At 38.9% G+C, this 14,173-nt stretch overlaps 1 protein-coding gene across 1 annotated transcript; it reads left to right on the top strand.

Annotated features, from left to right (window-relative positions):
- Nucleotides 1-1,021: 1,021 nt before the first annotated feature.
- On the top strand, nt 1,022-13,827 carry ppm1aa (protein phosphatase, Mg2+/Mn2+ dependent, 1Aa). Its single transcript, XM_041953425.1, has 6 exons — nt 1,022-1,389; nt 2,374-3,227; nt 3,331-3,448; nt 4,937-5,048; nt 5,207-5,264; nt 11,818-13,827. The coding sequence occupies exons 2-6, from the start codon at nt 2,391-2,393 to the stop codon at nt 11,845-11,847; spliced, it is 1,155 nt and encodes a 384-aa protein (XP_041809359.1). The 5' UTR covers nt 1,022-1,389; nt 2,374-2,390; the 3' UTR covers nt 11,848-13,827.
- Nucleotides 13,828-14,173: the final 346 nt, after the last annotated feature.

Below are 14,173 nucleotides of genomic sequence, written 5' to 3'. Positions count from 1 at the left end.
CCTACTCAAGATGTTTTTACCAGGGCTACATTTAATCCATGTGTGACAAGATGTGCAGGCTATACATCAGATTTGGTGGACCTCATGGTCTTGTACACATGCCCTCTGTGTTGCCTAAGCAGCCACAACTCTTCAGGGATGAAGTCGTGTTTTCAAGTATGCAACCTGCAGCATCCTGTTTCTGTGGCTCTGCGCCATGGATGTATTGAGTAGACCTGCATTACTCACTGAGCACATAGATCTGTGCCGAAAATATGTTTTTTTGTAAGTAATATACACTCAAAGTCTGGCCATTATCAAGCTGATGAGAAAGCAAAAGCAACACAAACCACAGACTGAGCACAAAGCAACACAATTAGGGAAAATAAATAAATAAATAAGAGGGTCAGGATCAAATCAGAAATCAGTATGTGTACAGTAGGGTATGTTTTTGTTAATATCCAAGGCTTGTTTGATTTTCAAACCTAACTCCATAAAGACTAAGAACAGCTACATCTGTAGATAAATTGTTTAGCCATAATAGTCAGGCTGACATAAATCATTTCCATTTTGTTATACTCTATTATAACTCCAAATTTTAATATCATTATATTCTAATGTGAGCAGTTGAAAGCTCTTTGCAGATATCCAATTTTGAAACGATTTTGAAACACTACCTGTTTATGAAATAAGGACAGTTTGCAGGTAGGCTATGAGTTTGCAATCATGTATGGCCATTAATACACATTAATTGCAATTAAATGATAATCCTGATGCTTTAGAAAACATTTTTTTAAGAAGATGGTGGTGTTGGCTTGTGACTATCAAAAACATTCAGTTTGACAATTTCCGAAGAGGAACTGCCAACATTTCTCCAGCCAGAATAAATAAGACCATCCTTGTTTAACCCCTCTGAGGCACCCTGAGAACAGTGCTACTGCATTAGCGGAAGTTGTAATTACCCAGTGCAGCCACTACGCCAAAATCGCTTCACAGCCCAGCGCCGTTCCTGAGGGCTTGCTCTATGCTCCTCAGAAGCTAACGTTAGCTAGCAAGCTGTCAAGCTGTCTAGTGGAGAGGCTGGGACAGACGTTTCAGCTTCCCCCTGGCTTGGCCACACAAAGCTCCGGCCCACAAATTCCCAAGAAAATCTGTGAGAATATACTTTAGATCGCCAGCTGAGATGATGTAATGCATCACGGGCGTACGCAAAGAGGGACCTCCGCACTTAAAAAGAATTTATATGCACTGAGTCTTGAGTGACGATTGCTCATTGCTAGCTAACTGGCTAGCTAGCCTAGCTAAACCGCTGCAAACCATCCAGTTTCGTCGGTGTACCTCTCTGGTGCGAACTGCGGCCAGTCAGCCCTTGTCACTGTCGTTGCTGTCAACCGGTATTTTGGATATTTGGTAAGTCTTAAAATGTTAACTCTTAAGCTAGCAGCTGTTGAGGAACGTCGGGTAGTTAGCTATTCTAGCTATGTTAGCATTTAGCGTTAATACCTTAGCAAGGCCGAGGGCTCTCCTTGCCTCAACATAACGTTAGCAAACCATGGCAGAGAGAGGCCTGTCAAAGTTAGCTGTGAGGGACAAGGGTCAAGGCCCGCAACTAGGCAAGGCTGTTTGTTTATTTGGGTTGTGGTCTGGACTTGCTACAGAGCTAACTTTTTCCATTAATCGAACAGCAAAAGATATCTTTACTGAGCAGGTTTATTATGTAAATTAGCTTACCTTAACGTTAGCATTCATATTTGATTTGTTAGGTCTCCTGTAATTGTTCTGTGGTGGTTATCGAGTAACTGGTAAGTCGGTTAGCTAACGTTAGCTCTGCAGGCATGTAACGATGGCTTCAACTAATAATACTCCGAATAGCTGGTATTGTGAAGTGTTATGGATTGCGAAGGTCAGAGAGATGCTGCCCGATGGTGTATTCATGATACAAGTAGCGCTAAGTAACTTAAGTCAACCCTTTACATTTAATGTAAAACTTGATCAGACAGTGGTTTAAGGGCGTTTCAATCTGATCCACACCAGCAGGGTTCCTAATATGTAGCTAAAATGTGTACAAGGGTCCACTATTTTTAGATTGCACCAGGGGCCTGAACTCAGCTCCAAGATGCTAATCTCTTGCCAGAAATGGATGGAATATGGACTGTCTGTTTTAACCAAATTAACACAGAAAGTTGTTTCATTCTGTTTCAGTATACAGAATGTATATCTTTGTGTAAATTATCCAGATTATTCCTACATACTTTTGCATAATAACTTGATTAGAGACTAAATATTGCTACAAAGTTCTAAAATTATTAGCTGTATTTGTTTTGTGTTATTAGAAAACACTAAATTTCTGCCATATCTTGTTAATGGATTTCTTTCTTTTAATTTGTGTTACAGGTCATAAGAGGGACACAATGGGTGCATTTCTGGACAAACCAAAGATGGAAAAATACAATTCCCGTGGTGAGGGTAACAACCTGAGGTATGGGCTGAGTAGCATGCAAGGTTGGCGGGTAGAGATGGAAGATGCACACACAGCAGTAATTGGTCTGCCACATGGTCTTGACCCGTGGTCATTCTTTGCTGTTTATGATGGGCATGCTGGCTCTCAGGTGGCCAAGTACTGCTGTGAGCACCTGCTGGAGCACATCACCAGCAATTCAGACTTCCAGACTGCTCTGCAGGAGGATGCCTCTGTGGAGAGCGTGAAGAACGGGATCCGCACAGGGTTCTTGCAGATTGATGAACACATGCGAACCATCTCCGAGAAGAAGCATGGTGTGGACCGCAGTGGCTCCACTGCGGTGGGAGTCATGATTTCTCCAAGCCATATCTACTTCATCAACTGTGGCGACTCACGGGGACTCCTCAGCCGGGGCGGAGCTGTGCACTTCTTCACACAGGATCACAAACCCAGCAACCCTTTGGAGAAGGAAAGGATCCAGAATGCCGGTGGCTCAGTCATGATCCAGCGAGTTAATGGATCCCTAGCTGTGTCTCGGGCTTTGGGAGACTTCGACTACAAGTGTGTGCATGGAAAAGGTCCGACAGAGCAGCTTGTATCTCCTGAGCCTGAAGTTTATGCAATAGAGAGATGTGAAGTGGAAGATGAATTCATTATACTAGCATGCGATGGCATCTGGGATGTCATGGCCAATGAGGAACTGTGTGAGTTTGTCAGGTCAAGGCTAGAGGTGACGGATGATCTTGAAAGAGTCAGCAATGAAATTGTTGACACCTGCCTGTACAAGGTATGGCATGTCCACGATGCCTACATTGACATATTGTTACACACTAGTCTCTTGGTATCATGGTTGACTAACTTGACTTCTGTTTTTTTTCTTTATTTTTCAGGGAAGCCGGGACAATATGAGTGTTGTGTTAATCTGCTTTCCAGGGGCTCCAAAGGTATCTCCAGAAGCAGTGAAAAGGGAGGCTGAGCTGGATAAATATCTGGAGGGAAGAGTAGAAGGTAGGGGAGAAAAATTATATATGGGATTAGGAGGCCAACATCGAAAGTGATGCCTGAATTGATGTGATAATCCCTTTTTCCTTTGGTTATGAACTTTTCCTTTTTTAATGGAAACCCCATGCTTTCCTTGTTTATTCCATTTCATTTGAAATAAGGTTAGTCATATAAACTCATAGGCTGATGGAGGAAGGCAGATGTACATGTCTGTATGCCACAGTTATGTGTTGAGCAAGGGAAAGCCCGGTTGCTCTCCTTTGATTCACTTATGGTCAGAGCGCATCTGCTTTTCTTAGGGAGAACAAAATTATATATATAAAAAAAAAAAACCCAAAACACTTCACTGAGTGTAATCTAGGTATTCAAGTGTTAGTGTAATCTGTGTGATTATGCATGACCACTGAGGGTTCGTAAACATCTAATGCATTTGAATTAGATCACACATAACATCTTAGGTTAATGCACAGTATATATCAATATTGTATCAGCATTTTATAGTGTTTATGTTCATGAATTATGGTCATACTGGAAGTTTGAAACACTAACTTTAAGACATTCAGTCTCCACAGTAGTAGGGCCACTGGCAAAGTATACTTGTTCTTACTAATGTGCAAAGATTCCATTTAAAATGCTTTTAGCTAAAAGGCTACTCTGCTGGCATTCACAGCCATCAGTTACATTTACCCAGAAATGTCTGGAAATAACACATGTTGCTCAATGAGAACCAGGAAAACGTATGTGTCTATAAAACCCTGTTCTGGTTAATATTTTCCTACTGTAGGTACAGTTGTTGGCCATAGGTCTCAAAAATCGTTATCACTCCATTTCAGTGTTACGCTACCAAGCCTTCATACTATCAGAAGGCAAAGTTGAGTAAAGTTTTTTTTATGTAGGCCAAAATCACAACTTAACTTTCAAAGGCTTCACAGTCATTACAGCATATGAGACCCCATGTCCTTTAACCCTCCATTCAGATTAGGAAGAATAAAAAAAAAGATGATTAACAGGGGAAGAAAGAAGAAAACCTCAGGTAAAGCAACAGATGAGGGAGCACTCTTCCAGGGTGGGTAGATATGCAAGACTCTAGCTGTGTGTATGTGTGTGTGTATGGAGAAAAACATAATGTTAAACATAGTATATTAAAAGTAGCAGTAACTTTTTGTGTACAATGATCGCTATCTTATTGTCTCTTTCTGTTACATCAGAGAAGGAGTGTGTGTCTCTAAAAAAACTGCATTAAAGAGCAATATCAATGATAGTAATGGTATTAATTCAAACCCAACCTCGTTCCAACCTCTGTGCTTCAGTCTAAACCTAAGTAAGGGAGGTTTCAGCGATAATATTTCTCTGCCTCACGTTCTTCTACACATAGACACACATTTTCACAATTGCTCATATCAATCAGATTTATCATTAATTGTATGTATATTTGTATTTTACATTAAAAAAAAAAGAAACAGCTCAAAACAATGTCATTTCATTTTTCAACAGAGATCATCAAAAAGCAGGGGGATGAAGGTGTCCCAGATTTGGTCCATGTTATGCGGACGTTAGCATCTGAGGCCATCCCTAACCTCCCCCCTGGAGGAGAGCTGGCAAGCAAGTGAGTGAGCTTTGTGGTTAGATTTGATGACAACCTCAAATAATGATAAATTTGTCTTTCTGACAGTGATTGATAGTTAAATCACTGGGTATCTTTTTTGTCTTTTATTTTTCTAGTTCAAAAATATCTGACATTGTTGTACTTTTACTTTCCTTCAGACGAACTGTTATTGAAGCGATGTACAACAAACTCAACCCGTACCGAAGTGATGACACAGTAAGTATCCCAGCTTGTCTTTTAACTTCCTGTAGGTTTGCTCGGCTTGGAGTACGCATGCTTTTTGATGTGTGACCAGCAAATTTTAACCACGTTTTTGCATGTCATTGGTTTTCAACTAGATGGAACATGGAAACATTCTTGTCAAGTGAATTTTACTCTAAAATGAGTGAGAAAAAAACGATACAGATTGACTCTGCGATGACATAATGACTTGTCCAAGATGTCTCTTTGCCTTCTGTCCAGTTTATGTGACTCAAAAAAAGGGAAAAAATGGATCAAAGCATCATATTGTAACACTTCAATTTTTCTGTATAGCTGGCACTGGCAGAAAATGGTCTGATTTTTTCCCCCTTAAATAGTTGTAGTTAAACATCAGTTGCATGTCATTTAATTTTGACAAAGAACCACAATCGCATTGCAGGTCCTGTGCCAAAAAGGCTCAGTTTTGTCCCACATGAGCTGATTTCAAGATGGGAAAGAGCTAATAAATGAAATTGTCTGGTATTCGTGTGGATGTAATGAAAACCTACATTCTCTCACATACTGGGTTAAAGAGAGACATTGCTCATCATTCCTTTGTATACAAACAGACCTCAAAGCCCTTGTCCACTCAGATATTGTGCTGTTAAATTTTTATCACATAAGCTTGCTGCGTCAGCTACACTTTAATTGTACTCGTTGTCTTGTCCTTGACAGTAAAAATTTTGACTTTGTTTCAGTATTGCATGTTTGTATAAAGATGGACTTTTTAAATTACTGTCACACATTGAATTATCTCTGAAATTAAGGAACCGTCAGACCCCTTGACTTCCTCTGTATTATGTGGCGCAGCCTGAAAACAAAATTTGCTACCAGTGTACACAAAAGCATCCAAAGAGAAACTGAATTTAGCTTATTACAAATGCTCGCAGATTTTTTCAAAGTGACTCAGAAATCTTATGCAGTATTTGTTACTGTATTGTATCTATTGGGTGAGTAGTCATTTGAACCACCTTTGGCAGCACCTGCACAGTTAAAAATATGATATGCACATGCACATATTGCCTATCAACTTATTCACTGTGCTTGGAGTAATGAGCAATGACATTTTCTACAGTTAGTTTTAAGTCGTTATTCATAAAAGTTCTGTGAATCGTACCTAGCTGTGAGGTGACAGTACCGTTACACCCCTAGTGTTCTGAGATTGTATTTTTGAAGCACATTCCCCGACAGTTAGGTCTTTCCCTTCAGGCTCTCCTTAAGAGTATGTCTGAATTCGGCCCCATTCATTGCTAGTATTCCTGTTGCTGCTGCAATAAACACAAGCGCTCAGTGTGATACTGTCAGGACTGTGTCTGATAGCACGTATGGCTGAAGAGTTCCATGATCTTCTGTGACTCTTTTTTGCCTTGTGCTCTCGGTCTTGACGTGCTCTCTTCTCAAACATCTTGCTCTTGTTTTTCTTCAAGTTCCTCTGATGATCCTAGTGGCCCTATCTGTCCTCCTTGCCTAATTCGCCAGGTTGGATAGACAACCACCTTTTATGAAGTATAAAATATATTCACTGTCAGGTGCGAGCACTTATGATGACAAAGTTGTAGATCTGTAACAATATATAAAACCCCGTTGTGAAGTCATGCTGTTGCACCACAAAATTCAAGAAGGACAAGGGGTTAAATATGTCAGTAAGGGCAAATATTTGGTTACAGTATTTATTAAAATTGGAGTGGTTTGTTAACAGGGTGTAAAGCATTCTGGCTAGTATTGTGTAGAAGTGCACCTTGTATCTTAAATCTCTGTAAGAAAAGATGTAGTCATAACCACAGTGACTGCATTGAGTGGTAGGTGGCAATAGGTGAGCCTAGCTGAATACTTTTTCTGTTGCCTGGTGTGTGATCTGTGAATAACCTTGGAGACTCTGTGATAGGAATTTTGCATTACCTCTGTGAGGGTAATGGGTCTGTCTGCACCAGAAATAATCACACTTTACAAAGCCTGCCAGTACTATTTCCTTAAATTTTGGTGGGCTTTTAGTAAAAAAAAAAAAAAAGGAAAAAAAAATGTGGTGGTCCACAACAAAGAAGGGTCAATAATAGAGCTGTGGCTACCATACCTCAGGACTGGATCATACGAGCAATTCTTCTTAACAGCAGCAATAATAATATTGAAATTTGAAATTGGGGAGAAATCCGGTTCGAGACATCCCTTATCACTTTTTATGACATGTCTGTGGCATCATCCTGCTTTCTAACAAAACTCTTCACACATGCATTAAACACATGTTGGCAGGTTTGCTTGTACGTATTCGTATTGTTCGTAAGGGAAAACATTAGTCAGAAGGCCTTAGTGATAATTATGACAATTCCCTTCCATAAAAACCACAGCGGTACAAGAGACAAGAAAACTAGTTTTACTTAACGAATCAAAAGTATTTGGTGATAAGCAAACGATATATCTTATCCATAAAGTCATCTATAGATAATATGTTTGTTTGGTAAGAAAAAAAACTCACATCGACTTAAGTCCAGTGTTCTACTACTCGATCTTTAAACTACTAATTTGGTACATTGGATTAAATTGAGACTTTTTTTAGTAAACTGAAATGAATAGTTTCATAGTAGTAAAAAATACAATTCTGTTAGGAAATTGAGAAAACAAACATGTTTGTTTCTTAATTGTTTGCATTATTTGTAAATTGGGTGCTGTGACAGTAAATACCGTGCAATGTTTGAAATGTGTAGAGATTTGGCAATGCTGTTTCCACAGTGGGAGCCATCCCTTAAGCTGTATCTACAGGCCTTCACACTTAATTATGGCTGTCAACAGATTTTCTAAATTCTAATTTCTATTCGAATTGTAAAAACAATCAAATTTGATTGTGACAATTGATATTCGATTGTAGAAAAGAAAAGCAGCACCGCCGTGTTTGTTTTTACCAGAAAAATCGTTTAAAATCCGACTTAAGTCTCTCCTGTCGCAATGTCCGGTGAAAATAACTCCCAAGTTAGATGTAAAAATATGCCGGCTCCACCTGTTGTTTCCGCCGCTGCTTCTCTGATGTCCTCCCTCTCTGTCTTTCCTCTCCTGAATGAATTACGAGTTTAGCTCAACCAAACCAGAGTTAGTAGTGATTGTTGGAACATGAAAAAGACTTTGGTTTTGGTTTTGTCGTGTTTGAATGAAGTGTATTTATAATAAAATAACACTTTCCATGAGTGGAATCTGGTGGCTTTGGCGAGAGCCTTATTACAGCCTTTTCTGGTTTAACAAAGAGATCTTACTCTTTAGCAAAAAGGTATCTCTGTAGGGAACATTTCCTTAATATTGTTAGACACTTATTATTACAATCTGGTGGTGGATGTACATTGACAGTGTGCAAAGGTCCGGAGGGATTACATAGCAGTCTGTTTTGTGGCTACTGGCTGCAGCGCTCCCACTCAATACTTAAAAAGCTTAAAAAACGCTCTGACAGAGAAAAAGAGAAAAATAGGATCTTTAATCAGTCCTGCGTAACTGCACACAATGTCACTTTCATTGATTGAAAGTATAATGTAGGTGAAACGAGTGCATATTTCAACAACAGCGTAGAGGACATTATTTTAGTTGTTTATTTTGTAATGTGTATTTAGATCTTAGAAGAATTAGAATTTGAAATAATTTACAAGCAATATGTCTCTCATATAAGACATCTTATAGACATAATGCAAGGAGTATTTGAATGTAATTTTTGGCAAATTTTGACAGTGGGACAGTGTATGCACTGCTGCCCTGCTACACAGGGAGCGAGTGGGCCTGCACCGGCTTCGAACCAATTTCGCTTGCCTGTATATCGCTTTCCACTCTTTTGTTGATATTGTGGATGTGTCCAAATACACACAGTATTGATGTCAGCGCAAAGTCATCATGACGGATGAGTCCTCCTCCTGCATGCTCTACCCAGGCACCACCTCTCGCCTAAACCAAACAGAGCATTTCCAGTCAGTGAGGAAGCGTCTGACAAGGACAAATGTGCGATATGTGTGAAAGAACAACTCTGAACAATGTCTGGACATGATTCTTGCGGACATTTTCTGGAGTTAACATGAGAAAACGGCTTTAGTGTCTCTGCTATATATTCAGTGCGGGCAGCGCGATGTAGTGATCAACTGCCTGGCAAGGTCAAGTGATTTGTGACAGCGACAGTCGAGGCGAAAATGCACCTCTATTGCATCTCTGTTCTCAATTGGAACCATAAAGCTTCTATTTGGAAAGAAAGTTGGTTTTACAGTTTTGAGTCTAAATTCAAGCGTTGACTCATGAGACAGTAGTTTTTATTTGTATGGACAGATAAAAGCAGGAAACAAGCAAAGGTATGGCGCGGTATGTAAGGGGTAACGTAGAGTGAGCAGGTTGCACAGGTCACACATTGTTGCCAGGTAATGTCACCGCAAGCGTGAACAGTAGGGATGTCTCAATCAGTTGTTTCTTCTTCTTTTTTGACTTATTAAATATAGAACTTAACTCATCCTGAAAGAAAATTTTGTGCCTAAGCTGCTTCAGTAAAAATAAATGCATACATAGCATCTGAGGGCTGGCTCATTCAAATAACAGGTGTACCCCACTAAATTTTGCCCTATTTTTTATGAGCTACTTCCTCCAAATACTGATTTAAAAAATCACGTTGGTAGGCTCAGACTATTAATATGATGTAAATTAAACTGGAAGAATTACAGACATTGATGTGATGGATGAGTATTTGACGGTCCATTCAAATATGCCTGGATAGGCGTTGGTATTGATCCTTAGGATTGGCAGTTAAACGTGATTGTCAGTGATTATCCTGCTGATAGTGCTAACACAACAGCAGTTATGAGAATAATGGCAGTCATTGTGAGCATATGATTTAGCTCTTAGCGTGTAGCTATTAAACTAAAGTCTAAAGTCAAGTATATGTCTAAACTCCTCATGAAAAGTTTGTGTTACTCCGTCTGAACAAGTCATAAACTAAACTAAATGCATAAACTTGTATCCAACTTTTGCTGTAATAGCCACTTCCTGTTACAAATTGTTTGTCAATAAGAGTTTCCCAACACTGTAACTTCCTTACTTACAAACCTAAAATAAGCCTGAACCTGAAAAAGAGGAGGCCTTAAATAGATCAGACCATTTTGTAAAGAATGAAGTAACATACAAGTCAGCGTTAGCAGTTGGTTGGTATCCCATGTTTAGGGGTGTGCCATATCAAATCGTTCAAAAGAATATTGGTATAATTTTTAATATGTTAAATTCTTCCATGTTAATGGCCGACTGCTTGACACACCCCATCAAGCATGGCTGGAAGCAAAAATAACGCGACTTCTGGCTTCATGGTGGATGAGTTATATCAAAAAGGGAAGGGGCTTCAGTCGTGTGGAAGTGGTTTGGTTACCAAAGATCAGATGTAAAACAGACCATGTTAATACGTAAGAAGTGCAAGAAGACCATAACAACAAAAGCGGACAATACAACCAACATATTTCACCACCTGAAGCAGATGCGCCCGGTTGAGTACGTGATTGGCAGCCACTGTTAGTTCTAAATCAAGCGGGCAAAATTTTTCTGAGTCTTTGTCAAGTAGTACTTCGTATTTTGTCGAGCTGAAAACGAGTGCATATAGAGGACATTATTTTATTGTCGAGAATATCATTATTGCAGAAACACCCTGAGATGTTGTGAGATTATTTGACGGCCATATCACCCACTTCTACCCATGTTACACATGTATTTTACAGCCTCATCCCAGCTTACTGACTTGCACATTTTTGTTTTCATACGTGAATATTAGTTTAGGGACATAGAGCTGGCATGAGTCAGGGGCTCTGCTTTTTGAATACGTCATATCTCGAGCCAAATCAATCACATATGGATATAGAGCATATGAAAGTAAATTCCAGCAGCGTCTGTTTTAAGTGACCATTGACCATATTCACTTGGATGGATTGATTTGTGTGATGAGGCAGCAATTATTGTGTCATATAGCGAATAATTTAGAGCTTCCATATAGTCGTCAGTGTCATAACAAAATATTTGCTGCACAGTATATTGTGTGAATTCTGAATTATAAATTATCTGAATTTAAAATGACTTTTGCTCAGTACATTCAGTTTGACGTACAGTTTAAAATGATATGGTCACTACTGAGAGGGTGTATCATTTTATTGTATTTTTGAAACAACATAAAATTTTGTTTTAGGAGCTTCAGACCATATAAGGTGTGTGTTTAGTAAACCATTCTACATGACAAGGATCAGTCATGTAGGACAGCGAGTAACAAGTGTTTTGTATGGCGATGGTTTGTAGTTATGTTGTATATTTGAGAAGGTTATCAATGCCGCATTTATAAAAAGTACATTTGATAGAATAATGACATATTACTTGACCTCCAGATGAATTATGGTGTTGATAGACAAGTATCTCTATCAACTCCAGGCTGAATTTTGTTGTCTGTCAGATTGTGTCATACATGCTTAAACCTGTCCAGCTCTTGATAGAGATCTGGTGGATGTAGAGCCAGAGTCTGAAGGGTTTCTCCTTCCTCTTCTCTTTTATCAAGGACTCTGCGTCCACAGACGACATGTGGTAACACAACCTCCTACCACTAACACAGCATAGAGTTTACAAACCACCATCCTCTCAAGACCCACAGCAGCTCAGCTCAGCAGTCTGTCTCTCCGTCACTCTGAGCTTTTGGTTTCTAAGAAGGGAATTTCATGGGAGGAGGAGAAGGAGGAGGAGGAGAAGGAGGAAGAGGCGTTGCATGCACACAAACCTGGAATAGTGCAGCACCAGTCCACTCTGGAGTTCAGGATCCCCACCGTCTTGTCTCCCCTTTATGTTCACCCACCTTAATACTCTCCTCTAAAGTAATCCATAACAAGTCCACAAGGTCTACTTTCTTTTTGTTAAATAATCAGCTTAAGTAGTAAGATTTTTTGCTGTAATTAATTTGATTCACATTTCCTTGTGTGTGTTTGTATATTTCTGTTTTTGTGAAGTGCAATTGTCCTGTACAAACAGCCTGTATTTAATGCAGCTTGATTTTAAGTTAAAAAATGAAAGAAATGAAAAAGAGAACCTTTTATGCACTATCTGCCTTTTCCTGCTCTTCTGGAATTGTAACAAAATGTCTATTCAGTGAATATTTCTGCTTGTCCTCCAGGCACAATGTCTCTGCGCTTTTCTTTTCTTTTCTTTTTTTCAGTTAGTCTATTCTCCTTTAAGAAACGGGTAAATTGTATAGTTGACAGCACAGTAAGCTCTCTATATCAAACCATTTAAATCCTAATTATTTTTTCCCTGTGCTTTTTTATTGTATTTTATTTTTGTAAGTGGTTTTCTGTACATGCTCTAATAATAATGGCAAAGGTGTTTCTCAGTCATTTTGGAAGTGTGAAGTGAAAAATAATCTTTTTCTTTGTTTTTTTTTTCCTTTCTTCGAGGCATCTGATGAAAAAAAGACCCCTGTTAACACGTTTGTCTGTGCGAATAGATACTTGCAAGCGTGCGTGGGTGCTTGTGTGTATGTATGTGCGCACGTGTGTTAGTGTAAAGGCAGATCTGTATGTGCAACTCTAAATTCTGCTAAGGTGGTTCAAACAGCAGACTAGGCTGGAGTTTAAGGGAATTTCTGTCCCAATGCTTGCCCACTGTCTGCCCTTTTTTCATATATAGACCCAACATAGGCTTTCACTACTTCTTATTCCAAAAAGCTTTGGATAACAGAGTTTACATGCTGTTATGCTATCTGAACAACTTCAAGCTATATATCAGAACTATACTGTAACCTGAGATGACGTAGTGGTTCTATTTACCCATGGTGTGCAATGGTTTGCAGCTAGTCAGGTCTTGGCTGGTTTCCACATCTGTTGTGTCATATTTAAATATCATTTCTAAACATTCATTTTTACCAGTGCCCGCTGTGGGTGCCATATGATTTATAATCACTTGTTTCAGCTTTATGACAGCCTATGCCAAGTTTTTTTTTTCACAAGATTCAGTTTTTGTATGTGGTACAGATAGATTTTTAGCTTCTACCTTTAACACCCGATAATTTGACTGATGTGAACAGTTTAAGCACTGACTATTTTAAAGAAAATCACCCATTACCAGTCTCATGATAGGAGAAACTGTAGACTCTAAAATTTACAAGGCTATTTTTTTCTCCACATAACCTTTATTTGGACATTCAAACCAAGAACAAATCCGCTAACTGCAACGACTTCTCATGGTTGTATAGCACCTTTTTATTCCCATCAGGTTTGCTCTGCCTAAAACTTTCTGCTACCACACAAGCCAGAGCACAATACAGTTTGCTGCTATAGTGTATGATCTGTGGGCTGATTTCTTTTTTTTTCAGTTAATTTCCCCCCTCTTAAAAGATGAATAGTCACTGGCTAAATCTGTATTTAACACACACACACAGTAGATATATTTCTTGAAGAGAAATGGTTTTATTTCAGATTTATTTTCTGCCTTTTTTGTCTAAAATTGCATTGTTGGAAATTTATGTATGTATATATTTTTGACTTAAACTTTCAAGGAATAAATCATGTCGCTTGAGTTAGTTTGTTGCCATGGACAAAATGTGATTCTGGTTTGTCTTGGGGTTGTTAGTTGAATTTGGGTGTGTTTTGTCTCCCTCTAATCACTTTGGTGTCCCTCTGATTAACACTGAAGGTTTGAGCAGTTTAATTTATATAAAACACAATATTAATGTACTGAATTTGTAATTCTTTATCAGATGACAATCCTAACTATTTCACTGCGTTTAGGTTTGTGATAGGTAGCAAATGATAACATTTTTAGCATACCACAGAATTAAACTGACTATAGTCCTAAATTAGCTGCTTTCAGATATGCTTTAGTGGCAGAAAGGCCAAAGACCGCTCACATTTTCTAAGTGCGAAGTC

The sequence above is a fragment of the Chelmon rostratus genome, chromosome 15, assembly GCF_017976325.1.
Source record: "Chelmon rostratus isolate fCheRos1 chromosome 15, fCheRos1.pri, whole genome shotgun sequence".
Classification (NCBI taxonomy): domain Eukaryota; kingdom Metazoa; phylum Chordata; class Actinopteri; order Chaetodontiformes; family Chaetodontidae; genus Chelmon; species Chelmon rostratus.
This window is presented reverse-complemented; position numbering and strand designations above follow the sequence as displayed.